This window comes from Carcharhinus amblyrhynchos, unplaced genomic scaffold (assembly GCF_965287045.1).
Source record: "Carcharhinus amblyrhynchos unplaced genomic scaffold, sCarAmb.v2.hapA scaffold_65, whole genome shotgun sequence".
Taxonomy (NCBI): Eukaryota; Metazoa; Chordata; class Chondrichthyes; order Carcharhiniformes; family Carcharhinidae; genus Carcharhinus; species Carcharhinus amblyrhynchos.
Window position 1 is genome coordinate 455,711 of NW_027649805.1, and position 21,064 is coordinate 476,774.

Genomic DNA, 21,064 nt, shown 5'->3' on the forward strand with positions numbered 1-21,064 from the left:
AGTTAGCAAATTGAAGATAGTTAAAATTATGGTAGCTGGTAAACAACTACATATTCTTCCAGGGGATCCCACCTCTATCATCTACCTTTATCATTTTATGCCATTAGTATGGCAGACTGCAATCAGTAAGAACTTCCCATTCCAAGTTCATTTAAGAAATCATTGAAGTCACGTTCCCATTAACCCTTCTGCTGCATTTCTTCCACCCTCTCCCCACACCCCCGAAACTGCCTAAATTCAAATTAAAAATCCTGACTTGTCACTGTAGCTGAGCTTCCTGCTGCCTACCATAGGTAACCTCAGAACAGAAGTTGCAGGTGAATAACTTAACTAGGTCACTTCTGCACTGAATGCTCTGTTCTGACCTTGGTTCCGAGGCTTAGGCAGCACCACAACACAAAGACACTTGGTGCAACCATATGCCTCTGGATCAAGCTCAGTCAGATTGCGAAACTCCAAGCTGAAAAGGTTTTTCAACTATTCACTTAATTTACACCCATATCCCACCAGACATCCTTACTCTCAGTCACCTGGTTGAGAAAATTGCAAGTTCACACATATACTAGACTTTGCTCAAACTATATCATTACAAAATACGGAATAGGATGACAAAACACACATCCTCCTGACTATAAATACAACTAGACAACCTGCAAATGCATTTGTTAACTTACAGTGGAAACCGTCTGCTGTCTGGGTACAGTTTTGAGGGTTACGGTATAAGTTCAAGAGCGCAATGGTCTGAAATACAAAACGTAACAGGTTTTGACACCACATCTCTAAAAATATTCAACTTAAAACCTACTTCACGCCCTTTGACTTGAGAGTAGACTGCAAATGGGGAGCTGAAAAGAAAAAGTTAATCCCTGCAGAGTGATGAGTCTTCATTTTCATCAGAAGCTAGCTGAAAAAGCTGTGAAGACATGGAGATATCATGATATAACAGCAGCAGGACCACCAGCTCACATCTCACAATCAGAAATTTGCCAAAAGTGGAAACTCACAAATATGCATTAGAGTGAGCACCATCTACAAAACCATTTCTTTTCTGATGCATTTTGTTTTAAACACGTCAGGAAGTGCAGCCACAGGACCACTGAAATTAACAGCTTTACCACTACAGACCTCGAGTTCAGTCAATGCAGGAAAAATTGTCCTACTTGTAATTTTATACCATGAGATCCCCACAAATTTAAGGAGAATTGAGGTTATTCGGAATCAGAATACTGGTCTTGAGTTGTTGGCATATCTCAGCAATGCATAGTACTGAAAAGCCTCTACTTACCCAGTGCAAACTGATATTACTGAACCACCTCCAGCACCAAACCTGGTGCCTAGAAGCCACTGCTTTTAGCACTCACTAACCAGGGTTTGATGTTTTCGGAGACATTTTCTTTATGTCAAATTAATTATGTCCAATTATCCCAACTGGGATAGGACATATTGGTGCCCTAGAAGACTGTGCCAACCTAGTTGCACACTTAGTGATTTGAATAGCAGTGCTTGTTGGGAAATGAACATCAAGCCCTGGATCAATGTCAACGTCATGATTACGCCTCATCTTTGCTCGAGCTGGCCTCAAATCAGGAAAGACCAACAGATACTGCTCTACAAAACGGCCGAAACCCCAGATCTCCAATGGTGGGACTTACAGTGTGAGCCGTCTGCCGTCTGTGCACTATTTTGGGGATTACGGTAGATGTTTTGAATCAAGATGGTCTGCAGAAGAAAAAAAGGAAATCCCATTGGCTGCTGCACATAATGTAGAGGACTGCAGAGTGGAGAGAACTCTGATATGATCATAAACACTTCTACATTCATGAGGCTACCCAGCATACAGCTCAATGCAACATGGCAGCCTAGAGGTAGAGACGCAGCAATTGGAAAGGAAGTTTTCATTGGGTTGGAAAATACAAGTTACTTTGTGTCAGTGTTCCTTAGCTTGGCTAGTTTTACAACCTGATCATGGGGATTGCACTTTCTTCCCTTCCCCAGGATGGGCAAGTTTAAATGCTTATACGGAAATCTCCACCCCAACCACTACTCACAAAGTTAAAATTAAATCAGTTGCAACTGTCTTCCTAAGCAGCAGCAGCACGTGAGGGAGTGATGAGAGTGTCCCTGCAGCCCAAATCTGAACAGGCATGCTACTGCTGAATAGTCACTAAGTTCAATAAACGTGGGCACGTTGGAAAAGTTGCTTGCAGTTATGGTCTTAAAATGGAAGCAGATGGGATCACGCCAAGAGCAAAAAGCAATACATTTCTGAAACTCAACTTAATCTGCAATCAGAGGGAACGAACCTATTGGATGGGTCAGAAGGGAGGTTGTTATGGAATTCAAAAGCAAGGATGACCACAACATACCCTTCCCTGGAACTGAAGTAAAACTTGGGCCATCCAGTTCACTTGGAAACTTCTTACACCCACAGTACCCAAATGTTTCACAAGTACAAGTCACAGCTGGGATACATCTGGTGCCACACAGATTTACTTCAGGAATGCAGATTTCATCCTGGCGTACACTTCAACAGCAGCAACCTTTTGCTACCCTGAAGTACCAGCACTGTCAGTACACAAGGCTAATAGCTTAAAGTTAGCATAGCCCTTATGGTCACTCGATGGTCATGCACCTTTGAGAAAAAGCCACTGAAAAATTAAACCAATTCCTCCCTGGAAGATTCTGCAATACTCTTAACTGGAGAACTTTCACCAAGATGCAAAAGCATTGATATAAAAAAAACCCCATTGATTAGAAGCTCTTAAAGCTTGCAGTAATAGAAGCTGCAATTCAAATTAATATTTGAGCTGATCTTTAAGGGGAAATATTTTGATACCTAGTTGCAGAAATACAAGCAGCTAGTATGATAGGAAAGCAGAGTTCAAGTGGCCACTATTGCAACCCATGCACAAGCACAACACAGATTTACTCCCAGTTACGTTAATACGAGATAGAAAAATACAACTCTAACCACGGGGCTTTCACATCTCCTCCCATTACAAAGCCAAAGTATCCTGGGCACAGACAGATGCATACTTTAATTCAGCAAATTGAAAAGCAAGCAGTTTCAGAGATGAAAGGCAGGCAAAATGCTTCAAAGTAGGGGTGCACAAGAGTTTCCATTATTTCCACATGCACCCCATAAAAAAGTCACCTCCCATAGGTCAGAAATAAATGCATCATCTAGTGTAGTATCTAAGCAAGGGCAGGAAACAGACCAGGACACCTTAGCATCAACTCCTGATGTGTGTCTACTTTTCCAATACGAGTAGGGACAGCCCCTGAACATTGGTCAGTGGTTCCTGCTATAAAATGTGTACACAAGAATGGATTCACTCTACTGTGCCTCACAGTCAGTCTAATGACCATCATGGTCAGTAATTGCAAATAAAAATTGGCCAGCTGGGCAGAGACCATGAGTGGCTGGCAGCAGCAAAGCTTACACAAAGACAGGGAAAAAGAGAAATGGTTGCAAATCTCATGTGCTTGGGTACATGATAACAGCCGTGACAGAAAGGGAGAGCAACAAGGGAGACACATTTCTCGCAGTTAACCTAAAGGATTAACAGGCTTCTGGGACAGAATCAGGCAAAGTGATGGTCTTCAACAGTCATTTGCAAAAATGAATTGCAATAGAGGCTAAAAAGTCCATGCAGCACTTCAGATAGGAGCTATGGAAATACCATAAGAGGAAACCAAATACATAAGTTGCATTTCTTTATTTGATGACAAATTTGAAATGTACTCTGATTGATGAGTCTGTGATCAAGAGTAACCTCATGGATGTTGCAGGGAATCAACACAGTACCCACTATAACAATGCTCCTATAGATGTGAAGCAGCCTTCAACCCAAACATTGACAAATCAGAAAGCCCCAGGGCTGATGCACTTAATTTGTACTCTTCTTCAAAAGGTAGTCTGGAGGAAAAGAAGCATTTATAGTTAACTCCATTACAATGCATCAAAAATGTACAACAGGAACAAAAATCTGATTCAGATTCTGTATTATGCAGTTATTATGAGGGAGAGAACTCAAACAATGTGACACTAGGGCAGTAATAGGTTCGAACAGTGCAGAGTTACAATCGACAGTGATGTGCGTTAGAGATAATGTTGAGAAGGGGGAGGCCCCATCTTCTCAAGAAACAAGACTGAGCAAGTGACTAAAGTGTTAGCAGGGGAGTACTTTGGGACCAGTGACCATAATTCTAATAATTTTAAAATCATTATGGAAAAGGATAGGTCTGGTCCACAGTTAAAAAGTTTTAAATGGGACAAAGCCTATTTTAATGGTATTAGACAAAAATGTTCACAGGTGAAGGAACACCTGGCAAGTGGGAGGTTTTCAAAAGCGAGTTAATGAGCGATCAGGACCAGCATGTTCCTGTTAGTGCGAAGGGCAAGCCTGGCTGAATAGGAAACACACGATGATTAAAGACAGTGAGGTCCTGCTCACTGAAAATGAAGCAAATCTCCAGGTCCTGATAATCTTCATCCCAGAGTACTTAAGGAAGTGGCCCGGGAAATAGTAGATCCATTAGTGGTTATTTTCCAAAATTCTTTGGACTCTGGACTGGTCCCTACAGATCGGAGAGTAGCTAATACAAGCCCACTATTCAAAAAGGGAGGTAGAGAGAAAACAGGGAACTATAGACCAGTGAGCCTAATGTCAGTACTGGGGAAATCGCTACAGTCCATTACCAAGGATTTTATAACTCAGCATTTGGGAGGCAGTGATATAATCAAAGTCAGCATAGATTTACAGAAGGGAAATCATGCTCGACAAATCGATTGGAATTCTTCGAGGATATAACTAATAAGAGTTAACCAAGGAGAACCAATGGACTTGGTTTATTTAGACTTTCAGAAGGCTTTCAACAAGGTCCCACATAACAGACTGCTATGTAAAGTTAAAGCACATGGGATTGCAGGCAATGTATTGAGATCAACAGAAAGCTGGTTGCCAGATAGGCGGCAAAGATTATAGCAATAAATACGTTTTTTTCTAATTGGCAATCAGTGACTGGTGGGGTTCCGCAGGGATCTGTGCTGGGACCCCAGCTGTTCACATTATATATTAACGATTTAGAAGAGAGAACTAAATGTATTATCTCCAAATTTGCAGTTGATACAAAGTTGGGTGGGAGGGTGAGCTGTGAGGAGGATGTGGAGATGCTTCAGTGTGATTTGGACAGGCTGAGTTTGTGGGCATCTGCACGGCAGATGCAATTAATGTGGATAAACGTGATGTTTCCACTTGGTGGCAATAATAGGAAGACAGATTATTTGAATGGGTGTAAATTGAGAGAGGTGGATACTCAGCAAGACCTTGGAGTCCTCGTGCATCAGTCACTGAAAGTAAGTGCACAGGTACAGCAGGCAGTAAAGAGGGCAAATGGTATGTTGGCCTTCATAGTGAGAGGATTTGAGTATAGGGATAGGGATGTTTTGCTGAAATTTTATAGGTCGTTGGTGAGACCACATCTGGAATAATGTGTGTAGTTTTGGTGTCCTTATCTTTGCTATAGAGGGAGTACAGCGAAGGTTTACCAGGCTGATTCCTGAGATGGCAGTTCTGTCATATGAGGAGAGACTAAGTCAATTAAGATTGTATTCATTGAAGTTTAGAAGAGTGAGCAGGGATCTCATAGAAACTTATAAAATTCTAATAGAGTTAGTTTATTTAAAGTCTTTTTTTTAGTCACAAGTAAGCTTACATTAAAACTGCAATGAAGTTACTGTGAAAATCCTCTAGTCGCCACGCTCCAGTGCCTATTCAGGTACACTGAGGGAGAATTTAGCAGAGCCAATGTATCGAACCAGCACGACTTTCGAACTGTGGAAAGAAAATGGAGCACTCGGAGGAAACCCATGCAGACATCGGGAGAATGTGCAGACTCCACACAGACAGTGCCCAAACCAGGAATCAAACCCAGGTCTCTGGTGCTGTAAGGCAGCACTGCTAACCACTGTGCCACTTGGTAAACAGGATAGATGCAGAAGGAATGGTTGCAATGTGGGGAGTCCAGAACTAGAACAAAGAACATTGCAGCACAGGAACAGATCCTTCGGCCCTCCAAGCCGGCACTGACCATGCTGCCCCATGGCTTAACTAAAACCCCCTACCCTTCTGGGGACCATATCCCTCTATTCCCATCCTATTCATATACTTGTCAAGACGCCCCTTAAAAGTCACTATCGTATCCGCTTCCACTACCTCCCCCGTCAACAAGTCCCAGGCATCTACTACTCTGTAAAAAATCTGCCTCGTACGTCTCCTTTAAACCTTGCCCCTCGCACCTTAAACCTATGACTAGGGGTCATAGTTTAAGGATAAGAGGTAAACTCTTTAGAACTAAGATAAGAAGAAATGTCTTCAACCTGAGGGTGGTGAATCTATGGAATTCACTACTGCAGAAAGTAGTTGAGGCCAAAACATGGTCTGATTTCATGAAGGAATTAAACATAGCTCTTGGGACTAAAGGGATCAAAGGATACAAGGGGAAGGGGGGGAAATCAGGGCCGATCAAAGTCAACATTATGACCATAATGAATGGCAGAGAAGGCCCGTGTGGCCAACTCTTACTTTTAGTTTGTATAACTTTGCTGAGTATACATGCAATTCTCATGGTCACTTTGGTAAATCCCGATGTTTCTCAACCCTTCACATTTTGCACTTTATCCAGAATCACAACCACAAATCAGCATCCGCCATTCACTGTCTTGCAGCTTTAACTATCTCCTAACAAAGCTGCCTCATAGCCATGTCTTTTAGAACAGGATACAGTCAACCCACTAAGAGGGCAAGCTGCACATCAATTCTGGAATGCTCAGCACAGCAAGGAGAAAGTCAGTGCAGCACCAGCTCAATTGTAGCAGCTTTAAGCTACACGGCACAAAATTCTGTTATAGCGATGGCCCCTCTACGAGAACACAAGGCCACTCAGCCAGTTGAACACGTTGTGCCATCCAGATTGTGGTGGATCCAAGATTTATCTGCTTGGCAGTTTTGAGGCCAGATAAACGATCCTATACGATGATGTTGTGGCCATTTCAGAGACATGGATAGAGCAGGGGCAGGAATGGTTGTTGCAGGTCCCGGGGTTCAAATGCTTTAGTCGGAGTAGGGAAGGAGGTAGAAGGGGGGGAGGGGTAGCATTACTGGTCAAGGACTGTATCACAGTGTCGGAGAGGAAGTTTGATGAGGACTTGTCTGTTGAGGTAGTATGGGCGGAGATTAGAAATAGGAGAGGAGAGGTCACCCTGTTGGGAGTCTTTTATAGACCTAAAAGTTCTAGAGAGGTTGAGGAAAGGATTGCGGAGACGATCCTGGTTAGGAGTGAAAGTAATAGGGTAATTGTTATGAGGAACTTTAATTTTACTAATATTGATTGGAATTGCTATAGCTCTAGCTCGTTAGAGGGGTCAGTTTTTGTACAAAGCGTGCAGGAAGGTTTTTTGACTCAGTATGTAGATAGGCCAACTAGAGGTGAGGCTATATTGGATTTGGTGCTGGGAAATGAGCCAGACCAGGTGCTAGACTTGGAAGTTGGTGTGCATTTTGGTGATAGTGACCACAATTCGGTTACGTTCACCTTAGTGATGGAAAGGGATAGGCATGAACCTCGGGTCAGTAGTTTTAGCTGGGGGAAGGGTAATTATGAGGCTATTAAGAGAGAATTAGGAAGCATAGGTTGGACTAGGAGATTACAGGGACTGGGAACATCCGAAGTGTGGAGTTTTTTCAAGGAGCAGCTACTGCGAGTCCGTGATAGGTATGTCCCTGTCAGGCAAGGGGGATTTGGTAGGGCTAGGGAACCGTGGTGCACTAAAAAAGTTGATTCATTGGTTAAAAAGAAAAAGGAGGCTTATGTTCGGATGAGGCTTGAGGGCTCAGGTAGTGCATTAGAAAGCTTTAGATTGGCTAGGAGGGAGTTGAATAGTGAGTTAAGAAGGGCTAAAAGAGGACATGAGAAGACTTTGGCTGATAGGATTAAGGAGAATCCTAAGGCGTTCTATAGGTATGTCAAGAACAGAAGGTTGGTTAGGGCAAGATTAGGGCCAGTTACAGACAGTAGAGGGAAATTGTGTGTGGAACCGGAAGAGATTGGTGAGGCATTGAACCAATATTTCTCTTCGGTGTTCACGCAGGGGGACATGAATATAGCTGAGGACGACACTGGGTTGCAGGGGTGTAAAATAGAAAGTATTGCAGTTGATAAGGGGGATGTGCTGGATATTCTAAGAACATAAGAACATAAGAAATAGGAGCAGGAGTAGGCCATCTAGCCCTTCGAGCCTGCCCCGCCATTCAATAAGATCATGGCTGATCTGTTGTGGCTCAGTTCCACTTTCCCGCCCTCTCCCCATAACCCTTAATCCCCTCTCTTATCAAGAACCCATCAACCCGCTTCTTAAAAATATTTAGCGAGGCAGCCTCCACCACTTCAACGGGCAGAGAATTCCAGAGATTCACCACCCTTTGAGTGAAGAAGTTCCTCCTCAACTCCGTTCTAAACCGCCTCCCCTTTATCTTGAGGCTGTGCCCCCTAGTCCTACTGTCTTTTTTGAGCGGGAAGAGTCTCTCCACCTCTATCCTATCCATTCCATTCATCATCTTATACGTCTCAATGAGATCTCCCCTCATTCTTCTAAACTCTAGCGAGTTTAGAGTTCTAGAGGGTTTGAAAATAGATAAGTCCCCTGGTCCGGATGGGATTTACCCCAGGATTCTCTGGGAGGCAAGAGAGGTGATTGCAGAGCCTCTGGCTCTGATCTTCAGGTCGTCGTTGGCCTCTGGTATAGTACCGGAAGATTGGAGGATAGCGAATGTTGTCCCATTGTTTAAGAAGGGGAACAGAGACTTCCCCGGGAATTATAGACCGGTGAGTCTTACTTCTGTTGTGGGCAAGGTTTTAGAAAAAAGTATTAGGGATAGGATTTATAGTTATTTGGAGAGTAATGAATTGATTGGAGATAGTCAGCATGGTTTTGTAGCAGGTAGGTCGTGCCTTACTAACCTTATTGAGTTTTTTGAGGAAGTGACCAAAGAGGAGGATGGGGGTAAGGCAGTTGACGTGGTATATATGGATTTTAGTACGGCGTTTGATAAGGTTCACCATGGTAGGCTTCTGCAGAAAATGCAGATGTATGGGATTGAGGGTAGTCCAGGAAATTGGATCAGGAATTGGCTAGCAGATAGGAGACAGAGGGTGGTGGTTGATGGTAAATATTCGTCATGGAGTTCGGTTACGAGTGGTGTGCCTCAGGGGTCTGTTTTGGGGCCACTGCTGTTTGTAATTTTTATTAATGATCTGGATGAGGGTATAGCTGGGTGGATTAGTAAATTTGCTGATGACACCAAAGTCGGAGGTGTGGTAGATTGTGAGGAAGGGTGTCATAGTTTGCAGGGAGACTTAGACAGGTTGCAGAGCTGGGCCGAGAGGTGGCGGATGGAGTTTAATGCAGAGAAGTGTGAGGTGATTCACTTTGGTAGGAATAACAGATGTGTTGAGTATAGGGCTAACGGGAGGACTTTGAATAGTGTGGATGAACAGAGGGATCTAGGTGTATGTGTACATAGATCCCTGAAAGTTGGGAGTCAAGTAGATAAGGTTGTTAAGAAGGCATACAGTGTCTTGGCGTTTATTGGTAGGGGGATTGAATTTAGGAGTCGCAGCGTCATGTTGCAACTGTACACAACTCTGGTGCGGCCGCACTTGGAGTACTGTGTGCAGTTCTGGTCCCCACATTACAGGAAGGATGTGGAGGCTTTGGAGAGGGTGCAGAGGAGGTTTACCAGGATGTTGCCTGGTATGGAGGGGAGGTCCTATGAGGAGAGACTGAGGGATTTGGGGTTGTTTTCGCTAGAAAGAAGGCGGCTAAGAGGGGATCTTATTGAAACATATAAGATGATTAGAGGGTTTAGATAGGGTGGATAGCGATAGCCTTTTTCCTCGCATGGAGAAAGCTAGCATGAGGGGGCATGGCTTTAAATTAAGGGGGGGTAGTTATAGGACGGATGTCAGGGGTAGGTTCTTTACCCAGAGGGTGGTGAGGGATTGGAATGCCCTGCCTGCTGCGGTTGTAAATGCGCCTAGTTTGGGGGCGTTTAAGAGATCCGTGGATAGGTTTATGGACCAGAAGGGATTGGTTTAGATTAGTGGGTCATTGTTTTTTTTTAACTGGTCGGCGCAACATCGTGGGCCGAAGGGCCTGTTCTGCGCTGTAATGTTCTATATACAGATTTGAGCTGTAGAGCTCAGGACTATTTAAACATCTGTGTCAATCCTGGCCAACTCAAGAATTTCATAACCACAGACTAGCTTAATGTCTTTAACCTGTTTCTTTAAGCAGAATGCTTGCGCTGCATTCAAATTCTACTATCATTCCATCTCACGAAACTATTAGATTTAGACTCTCAAAAGTCAAATTACAAAACTTACAGCTATTCAAAATCAATAGGACTGGTCATATAATCCCTACAGTACAGGAGGCGGCCATTTGGCCAATCAAGTCAGCACCATCTCAGCATTTTACCCAGACCTACAGCCCCTGCCCACCCTATCCCCACGAGCCTGTGCATTTATCATGGCTAATCTACCTAACCTGCACATCACTGGACTGTGGGAGGAAACCCATGCAGACAGAGGGAAAACGTGCAGAGTCCGCACAGTGACCCAAGCTGGGAAATGAACCCGGGTCCTTGTCGCTGTGAGGCAGCTGTGCTAACCACTGTGCCCCCAGCATTTGATATCTCCACAACATGGGTAGAGATAGCAATCATGGCAGGTTTGGCTCAATTTCACTTTGTCAAGTTCCTTAGCAGAGCTGGCTTAAAAGTCAAAATTTGAGTTTGAATCAAATTTTAGGCACAATTATATATGATGACACACAATGTTAGTTTAACAACCTCTGGACAGGAAAACTATTCTGCTCAGGTGTTCCCTTGGTACTGTTGGGCGAGCTTGAGGATTTCAGTGTGCATTATATAATCAGTGGCTAGGGGTGAGCATCAGGGGTCAGTACAGGGACCACAACATGGTACAGCTCGCACCATTGGTACAGCACAATTTCAGAAGTCAGAAGCAGACAAGGAGTCTGGCTGCTCTTCCTAAGGTGTCTTTTTTTGAGCTTCACAAAAAGGTGGATTGGCCATTTGTAGCCAAGTTCTAAGGAAAAACCGGAAGATCATAGGCCAACTTGGCACTCCCATTAACCGGTAGCCAGGTTCCAGAACCGCGTTCAGAGCCGTGATTCCAATATTTCAAAAGACAGACAGATACAAAACACAAGAATGGCTTACTGAAACCAAACAGATTTAACAGCAGAAAACAATAATTTTAGCAATGGGAAAATAGTGTAGTGTACACCATCTTTGGCTTGTTCCATGTATGAATAACAGTTCTCGAGGGCTGTTGAATATAAACATTTGCATTATGAATATACTGCAAACTCACCTGACTGAAAGTTGGCTTGTTATGCAAACGTGAACATCTATCTCCATGACGACAGGCTCCAATTTTAAAATAAAATGAACAGTTGACCCTGTTACAAGAGGACACATTTATTCAGTATAGCATTAACACTGAATCTCAATATTTCCATACATTTAATACTCGGATTCGAGTTTCGTGCTCCACAGGACTCCAGATAGTCTTTCCGTCCAGGACCTCAAATCTGCATTTGACTTAAAGTTAAAAACATTTTGATGCAACAGCCGGAGCAATCAAACCAAAAATCCTCTAGGATCGCCCTCTGATGCAAGTACAACTCTCACCTGTACACGTCACTCACTCATTGGGTGGTTTACCTGCATCACTATAACATGCAAAAGTTACAGTGATGCAGGTATAGCTCGAAATATATAAAATGATAGTGAAAGTTTTTACAAATATATAAAGAGGAGAAGACTGGCTAGAGTGAATGTTGTGCCCTTGGAAGACGGGGGGGGGGATTTAATGGTGGGAAACGAGGAAATGGCTGAGACTTTAAATAAGTTTTTTGTGTCGGTCTTCACGGAGGAGGACACAAATAGTTTACCGAATATTAAAGATAGAGGGTTGGTAGGAGATGAGGTCCTTAATACAATTACTGTTACTAGAGAGATAGTGCTTGGTAGACTAACAGGACGAAGGTAGACAAGTCCCCAGGACCGGATGGAATGCATCCCAGGGTACTGAAAGAAATGGCAGAAGTAATAGCAGATGCGTTAGTAGTTATTTATCAAAATTTGCTGGACTCTGGGGAAGTGCTGGCGGATTGGAAAACAGCTACTGTTACGCCGCTGTTCAAAAAAGGCAGCAGACAAAAGGCAGGGAACTACAGGCCAGTTAGCTTAACGTCCATAGTTGGGAAAATGCTGGAATCCATCATTAAAGAAAAAACAGCAGGACACTTAGAAAAGAATGATTCAGTCAAGCAGATGCAGCACAGATTCGTGAAGAAGTTGTGTTTGACGAATTTACTGGATTTTTATGAAGATGTGACTATTGCGGTTGACAGAGGGGAACCGGTGGATGCGGTGTTTTCAGATTTCCAGAAGGCGTTCGATAAGGTGCCTCACAAAAGGTTGCTGCAGAAGGTTGGGGTACACGGAGTTGGGGGTAAGGTGTTAGCGTGGATTGAGGGTTGGTTGTCTAACAGGAAGCAGAGAGTAGGAGTCAATGGATGCTTTTCTGGTTGGCAGTTGGTGACTAGTGGCGTGCCACAGGGATTGGTGCTGGGGCCTCAACTGTTTACCATTTACATAGACGATCTGGAGGAGGGGGCTGAGTGTAGGATAACAAAATTTGCTGACGACACGAAGATGAGTGGAAAAGCAAATTGCGTGGAGGACCCGGAAAGTCTGCAGAGAGATCTGGATAGGCTGAGAGAGTGGGCAAGGATCTGGCAGATGTAGTATAACGTTAGCAAATGTAAGGTTATCCACTTGGAAGAAATAACAGTAGAATGGAATATTATTTAAAAGGCGAAAAGCTGCAGCATGCTACAGTGCAGAGGGACCTGGGGGGTCCTTGTACATGAGTCACAAAAACCCAGTCTGCAGGTGATCAAGAAGGCAAATGGGATGCTGGCCTTTATAGCGAGGGGGATAGAATATAAAAGTAGGGAGGTCTTGCTGCAACTGTACAAGGAAACGGTGAGGGCGCAACTGGAGTACTGTGTGCAGTTTTGGTCCCCTTATTTGCAAAAGGATATATTGGTCTTGGAGGGAGTACAGAGAAGGCTCACCAGGCTGATACTGGAGGTGAGGGGGTTAGCTTATGAGGAGAGATTAAATAGACCAGGCCTGTACTCGGAGTTTAGAAGGCTGCGGGGGGGTCTTATAGAGACTTACAAGATAATGAAGGGGCTAGGTAGGGTAGAGGTAGAGAGATTCTTTCCATTCAGAAAGGAAACCAGAACTAGAGGGCACAGCCTCAAAATAAGTTTGGGCAGGGAGGGGGAGCAGTTTAGAACAGAGTTGAGGAGGAACTTCTTCCTCTTAAGAGGGAGGTGAATCTCTGGAATTCTCTGCCCATTGAAGTGGTGGAGGCTACCTCGCTGAATATATTTAAGTCACAGGTAGATAGGTTTCTGATAGACAAGGGAATTAAATGTTATGGGGAGAAAGCGGGAAAGGGGAACTGATCCACTTCAGATCAGCCATGATCTTATTGAATGGCAGGGCAGGCTCGAAGGGCTAGATGGCCTACTCCTGCTCCTATTTCTTATGTTCTTATGTAAAAGTGATTTGAGAAGCAGCTCAGTCACTGCAGCTGTGATTGGTTGGAAGTGCAGAGATTTTCCAGCATTTTTCTCTTTTGGTTTTGGATTCCAACATCCATGGTGATTTGCTTTTATCCAGTGTTTAATTCACTACCACTTCTCTTCCAGGAATGCCTATCCTGAAGTAGTAGTACTTCTCTCTGGCAGGATTTCCTCATGTCTTTCCCTCCCACCCATCTTCACTGTTTTATAAATATCTCACATTTTCTATGTCTTTTAACTTTGACAAAGGGTCACCTGGACTCGAAACATCAGCTCTTTTCTCTCCTTACAGGTGCTGCCAGACCTGCTTTGATTTTCCAGCATTTTTTTGTCTTTTGGTTTCAGGTTCCAGCATCTGCAGCTTTTATTGAGTAATTTTAATATTTGGTGTGGCAGGCAGCTACACATCATAGGATGTGGTGAATCACAGTGAAAATAGTGTTGCATAAAAGTAAGTTGCGAATTTAAGAGTATCATCTGACACACTTCTACTAAAAAGACTGAAAAGGGTCAGTTTAGCTCAGTTGGCTGGACAGCTGGTTAGTGATGCAGTAAAACACCAATAGTGCAGATTCAATTCCTATACCAGCTGAGGTGATTCATGAAAGCCCCACTTCTCAACCTTGCCTCACCTTGAAGTGTGGTGATTTTCAGGTCCAATCACCACCAGTTAGCTCTCCCCCTCAGAGGGGAGGGCAGCCTGCGGTCATCTGAGATTATAGTGACTTTACTAAAACTAAATTCCACATCTAACACAAGCTCCAAAATAAACATGGGATAAAAAATGTAACTCTTGCACTTGACAAATTAGGAAGATTGATCATATCCTACTTAAAAAATGCCTTAACAAATCTGTGCTAGCTTCCCTTAATTCACATTTGTTCAAGTACCTATCAATTGCCCAGGGTGGTCATATGTAAAAGCTTTTCCACTGACTAACCTACGTTTTCACCCTCTTTTGAGCAGAGTGCCACATTTGCAATTCTCTAGTCCCCACAATAAGATGATTAAGGGACCAGTTCCTCCATAATTTACACTCACCTCCCTCATATCTTCAGAGCATAGAACAGTACAACACAGGAACAGGCCCGTCAGACCACCATGTTGTGCCAAACATGAAGTCAAGTTAAACTAATTTCTTCCGACTGCCCTTGGTCCTTAAATGCAGCCCATCCCGAGCATTGGCTAATAAACTTTGGAGTATTGTAGAACCAGCCTATTTAATACCTGTTTAAATTGGCCAAAGAAAGCAGTGAATTGCTAAAGGCAAATACAAGTATTCATTTAGTTCTTCAACCATACCCTCAATCTCCATGGGTAATTAAACCTATGTCTTTTAGCATCTTTAATACTTTAAAAGACTTTCAGATTGCCTTTTCTCCTTTTCAAGCGTTATTAAAAGGACAGAAACAGGAGCGGAGGAGTGCCCACCCCACTCCCCAAGCTCTGAGGGTCATCCAGACTCCGCTCTGTCTCCACGGGGGCTGTTTGACCTGCTGAGACTTTCCAGCATGTTCGGCGGTGGGGGAAGGACACCAACACCACCCCCTCCCCCGAGCCGGCTCTGCTGGCTTCGGAGCGCCAGCCTCAGGGCGGAATGAGGCTTCCCCCGATCCGGGCCGAGGCCACTGGCTTCCAAGCGCCAGCCTCAGTGCGGATGGAGGCGGCAGCCAGGCCCAGGCCTAGGCCTAGGCCCAGGCTCCATTGTCCGCGCGATCTGATTAATGAGCAGCCGCTGCGCCGCGCAGGTCGCGGACCTCCGAAGAGCTCCATCCTCTCGCGGTCGAGGTGTAAAGCGAGAGAGCACCGCTCCAGCCGCGCTCCAGGCTTGTCTCCCCGGCTGCACTCACTTGTCTTTTTCGGTGCCGAAAATCGAGGCCAGATACTCCGCCATCTTGCGCCCCTCTCGGCCCGCGCTTCACGTCACCACTTCCGGCCAAACGTCACCGTACCGTCAGTACGTCACACTGCACGCACGCGATTGCGTGTGACGTTCCTCACGCTGATTGGCTGGAATTTGGAATGGGGAAGGGGGAGTGTGGGCTGTTGGGGGGGTAGGGGGGGAGTGGGTGGGGGAGGGTAGGGGGGGCGTGGGTGGGGGGATGTGGGTGGGGGGATGTGGGGGGGAGGGGTGGGGGACGTGGGGGGGGGAGGGGTGGGGGACGTGGGGGGGGGGAGGGGTGGGGGGACGTGGGGGGGGGGAGGGGTGGGGGACGTGGGGGGGGGGAGGGGTGGGGGACGTGGGGGGGGGGGATGTGGGGGGGAGGGGGGGGATGTGGGGGGGAGGGGGGGGATGTGGGGGGGAGGGGGGGGGATGTGGGGGGGAGGGGCGGGGGATGTGGGGGGAGGGGCGGGGGATGTGTGTGGGGGGGAAGGGATGTGGGGGGGTGGGGGGGGGAAGGGATGTGGGGGGGTGGGGGGGGAAGGGATGTGGGGGGGTGGGGGGGGGAAGGGATGTGGGGGGGTGGGGGGGTGGGGGGGGAAGGGATGTGGGGGGGTGGGGGGGGAAGGGGTGGGGGGGATGTGGTGGGGGGAGATAAGGGGGGTGAGACGTGGGCGGTGGGGGGGATGTGGGGGGAAGGGAGAGAGGGGGATTGGGGGGAAGGGAGAGAGGGGGATTGGGGGGAATGGAGAGGGGGTTGGGGGGAAGGGAGGGGGGTGGGGGGGAACGGGGATGTGGGGTGGGGGGAAGGGCGGATGTGGGGTGGGGGGGAAGGGCGGATGTGGGGTGGGGGGTATGTGGGGGGGAAGGGGGGATGTGGGGTGGGGGGAAGGGGGGATGTGGGGTGGGGGGGAAGGGGGGATGTGGGGTGGGGGGGGAAGGGGGGATGTGGGGTGGGGGGGGAAGGGGGGATGTGGGGTGGGGGGGGAAGGGGGGATGTGGGGTGGGGGGGGAAGGGGGGATGTGGGGTGGGGGGGGAAGGGGGGATGTGGGGGGGAAGGGGGATGTGGGGGGGGGAAGGGGGGATGTGGGGTGGGGGGGAAGGGGGGATGTGGGGTGGGGGGGGAAGGGGGGATGTGGGGTGGGGGGGAAGGGGGGATGTGGGGTGGGGGGTATGTGGGGGGGAAGGGGGTATGTGGGGGGGGGAAGGGAAGGGGGGATGTGGGGTGGGGGGGGAAGGGGGGATGTGGGGTGGGGGGGAAGGGGGGATGTGGGGTGGGGGGAAGAGGGGATGTGGGGTGGGGGGGGAAGGGGGATGTGGGGTGGGGGGGGAAGGGGATGTGGGGTGGGGGGGGATGTGGGGTGGGGGGGAAGGGGGATGTGGGGTGGGGGGGAAGGGGGGATGTGGGGTGGGGGGAAGGGGGGATGTGGGGTGGGGGAAGGGGGGGTGTGGGGATGTGGGGGGGAAGGGGGGATGTGGGGGGGAAGGGGGGATGTGGGGTGGGGGGATGTGGGGGGGAAGGGGGGATGTGGGGTGGGGGGTATGTGGGGGGGGGAAGGGGGGATGTGGGGTGGGGGGTATGTGGGGGGGGAAGGGGGATGTGGGGTGGGGGGATGTGGGGAAGGGGATGTGGGGGGGAGGGGGGAAGGGGGATGTGGTGGAGGGAGGGGGGATGTGAGGGAGGGAGGGGGGATGTGGGTGATGAGGGGAAGGGGGGATGTTGGGGGGGGAAGGGGGGATGTGGGGGGTCGGGGGAAGGGGGGATGTGGGGGTTGATCAACATCTGGCATGTGGAAGGATTTTAAGTGTAAATTGACAGGGATTCAGGACCAGCACATTCCTGTAAGGATGAAGGATGAAGGATAAATATGGCAAGTTTTGGAAACCTTGGATAACGAGAGATATTGTGAGCCTAGTCAAAGAGAAAAAGGAAGCATTTGTCAAAGCTAGGAGACAAAGCAAGTGTGGAATACAAGGAAAGTAGAAAGAAACTTAAGCAAGGAGAACGGATGGCTAAATGGGGTCAGGAAAACGCATTGGTCAGCAGGATTAAGGAAAATCTCAAGGCTTTTCATACATATATAAACAGCAAGAGGGTTGGCCCACTCAAGGACAAGGGAGGGAATCTAAGCTTGGAGCCAGAGGAAATGGATGAGGTATTAAATGAGTACCTTGCGTCAGTATTCACCAAAGAGAAGGACTTGGTGGATGATGAGCCTGGGGAAGGACGTGTAGACAGTTTGAGTCATGTTGAGATCAAAAAGGAGGAGGTATTGGGTTCTTGAGAAATAAGTCCCCAGGGTATGATGGGATATACCCCAGAATGCTGAGAGAGGCAAGGGAGGAAATCACTGGGGCCTTGAGAGAAATCTTTGTATCCTCACTGGCTCCAGGGGAGGTCCCAGAGGATTGGAGAATAGCCAATGTTGTCCCTTTGTTTAAGAAGGGTAGGAAGAATAATCCAGGTAATTACAGCCAGTGAGCCTTTCATCAGTGGTAGGGAAATTATTAACAAAGAACATTACAGCACATTGAGGGCCGAAAGGCCTGTACTGTGCTGTAATGTTCTATGTTAATAATTTCCCTACCACTGATGAAAGGCTCACTGGCTGTAATTACCTGGATTATTCTTCCTACCCTTCTTAAACAAAGGGACAACATTGGCTATTCTCCAATCCTCTGGGACCTCCCCTGGAGCCAGTGAGGATACAAAGATTTCTCTCAAGGCCCCAGTGATTTCCTCCCTTGCCTCTCTCAGCATTCTGGGGTATATCCCATCATACCCTGGGGACTTATTTCTCAAGAACCCAATACCTCCTCCTTTTTGATCTCAACATGACTCAAACTGTTTTTTCGTTGGTTAAGAGGAAAAAGGAGGCTTATGTTCGGATGAGACGTGAGGGCTCGGGTAGTGCACTAGAAAACTTTAGATTGGCTAGGAGGGAGTTGAAGAGTGAGCTAAGAAGGGCTAAAAGAGGACATGAGAAGACTTTGGCTGATAGGGTTAAGGAGAATCCTAAGGCGTTCTATAGGTATGTTAAGAACAGAAGGTTGGTAAGGGCAAAATTAGGGCCAGTTATAGACAGCAGAGGGAAGTTATGTGTGGAACCGGAGGAGATTGGAGAGGCATTGAACCAATATTTCTCTTTGGTGTTCACGCAAGGGGACATGGATATAGCTGAGGAGGACACTGGATTGCAGGGGAGTAGAATTGACAGTGTTGCAGTTGATAAGGAGGATGTGCTGGATATTCTGGAGGGTCTGAAAATAGATAAGTCCCCTGGTCCGGATGGGATTTACCCCAGGATTCTCTGGGAGGCAAGAGAAGTGATTGCAGAGCCTCTGGCTCTGATCTTCAGGTCGTCGTTGGCCTCTGGTATAGTACCGGAAGATTGGAGGATAGCGAATGTTGTCCCATTGTTTAAGAAGGGGAACAGAGACTTCCCCGGGAATTATAGACTGGTGAGTCTCACTTCTGTTGTGGGCAAGGTTTTAGAAAAAATTATTAGGGATAGGATTTATAGTTATTTGGAGAGTAATGAATTGATTGGAGATAGTCAGCATGGTTTTGTGGCGGGTAGGTCGTGCCTTACTAACCTTATTGAGTTTTTTGAGAAAGTGACCAAAGAGGTGGATAGGGGTAAGGCAGTGGACGTGGTATATATGGATTTTAGTAAGGCGTTTGATAAGGTTCACCATGGTAGGCTTCTGCAGAAAATGCAGATGTATGGGATTGAGGGTAGTCCAGGAAATTGGATCAGGAATTGGCTAGCAGATAGGAGACAGAGGGTGGTGGTTGATGGTAAATATTCATCATGAAGTTCGGTTACGAGTGGTGTGCCTCAGGGATCTGTTTTGGGGCCACTGCTGTTTGTAATTTTTATTAATGATCTGGATGAGGGTATAGTTGGGTGGATTAGTAAGTTTGCTGATGACACCAAAGTCGGAGGTGTGGTAGATAGTGAGGAAGGGTGTCATAGTTTGCAGGAAGACTTAGACAGGTTGCAGAGCTGGGCCGAGAGGTGGCGGATGGAGTTTAATGCGGAGAAGTGTGAGGTAATTCACTTTGGTAGGAATAACAGATGTGTTGAGTATAGGGCTAACGGGAGGACTTTGAATAGTGTGGATGAGCAGAGGGATCTAGGTGTATGTGTACATAGATCCCTGAAAGTTGGGAATCAAGTAGATAAGGTTGTTAAGAAGGCATACGGTGTCTTGGCGTTTATTGGTAGGGGGATTGAATTTAGGAGTCGCAGCGTCATGTTGCAACTGTACACAACTCTGGTGCGGCCGCACATGGAGTACTGTGTGCAGTTCTGGTCCCCACATTATAGGAAGGATGTGGAGGCTTTGGAGAGGGTGCAGAGGAGGTTTACCAGGATGTTGCCTGGTGTGGAGGGGAGGTCCTATGAGGAGAGGCTGAGGGATTTGGGGTTGTTTTTGCTAGAAAGAAGGCGGCTAAGAGGGGATCTTATTGAAACATATAAGATGATTAGGGGTTTAGATAGGGTGGATAGTGATAGCCTTTTTCCTCTGATGGAGAAATCTAGCACGAGGGGGCATGGCTTTAAATTAAGGGGTGGTAGTTATAGGACGGATGTCAGGGGTAGGTTCTTTACCCAGAGGGTGGTGAGGGATTGGAATGCCCTGCCTGCTGCAGTTGTAAATGCGCCTAGGTTGGGGGCGTTTAAGAGATCCGTGGATAGGTTTATGGACGAGAAGGGATTGGTTTAGGTTAGTGGGTCATTGTTTTGTAACTGGTCGGCGCAACATCGTGGGCCGAAGGGCCTGTTCTGCGCTGTAATGTTCTATGTTCTATGTTGCACCGACCAGTGGAACCAATCTAATGACCCTCTAACCTAAACTATTCCAATATTATCCATATGCCTATCCACTGACCATTTGAACGCCCTTTAAAGTTCGCGAGTCTACAACTGCAGGCAGTGCATTCTACGCCCTTACTACCCTCTGATAAAGAACCTACCTCTGACATCTGTCCTATAATTACCACCCCTTAATTTAAAGCTATGTCCCCTCGTGTTAGCCATCACCATCCGAGGTAAAAGGCTCTCACTGTCCACCCCATCTAACCCTCTGATCATCTTGTATGCCTCAATCAGGTCACCTCGTAACCTTCTCTCTAACGAAAACAACCTCAAGTCCCTCAGCCTTCCCTCATAAGACCTTCCCACCATACCAGGCAACATCCTGGTAAATCTCCTCTGCACCCTTTCCAATGCCTCACATCTTTCTTATAATGCGGCGACCAGAACTGTACGCAATACTCCAAGTGCGGCCGCACCAGAGTTTTGTACAGTTGTAACATGACCTCACGGCTCCGAAATTCAATCCCTCTATCAATAAAAGCTAACACACCGTACGCCTTCTTAACAACCTTATCAACCTGGGTGCCAACTTTCAGGGATCT

At 46.9% G+C, this 21,064-nt stretch overlaps 1 protein-coding gene across 3 annotated transcripts in view; it reads right to left on the minus strand.

Moving 5' to 3' along the window:
* u2af1 (U2 small nuclear RNA auxiliary factor 1) overlaps positions 1-15,702 on the minus strand; it is a 93,939-nt gene extending 78,237 nt beyond the window's left edge. For 2 of the 3 annotated variants that reach the window (XM_080182550.1, XM_080182549.1), the window contains exons 1-3: positions 15,604-15,702; positions 11,461-11,548; positions 675-741 (exon numbers count right to left, since the gene is read on the minus strand). In XM_080182550.1, coding sequence (XP_080038676.1) covers positions 675-741; positions 11,461-11,548; positions 15,604-15,647 — 199 coding nt within the window. In that variant the 5' untranslated portion in view covers positions 15,648-15,702. Of the gene's footprint in view, positions 1-674; positions 742-1,652; positions 1,720-11,460; positions 11,549-15,603 lie in introns of all 3 variants that reach the window. The other variant, XM_080182552.1, reaches the window with a different exon arrangement.
* Positions 15,703-21,064: the final 5,362 nt, after the last annotated feature.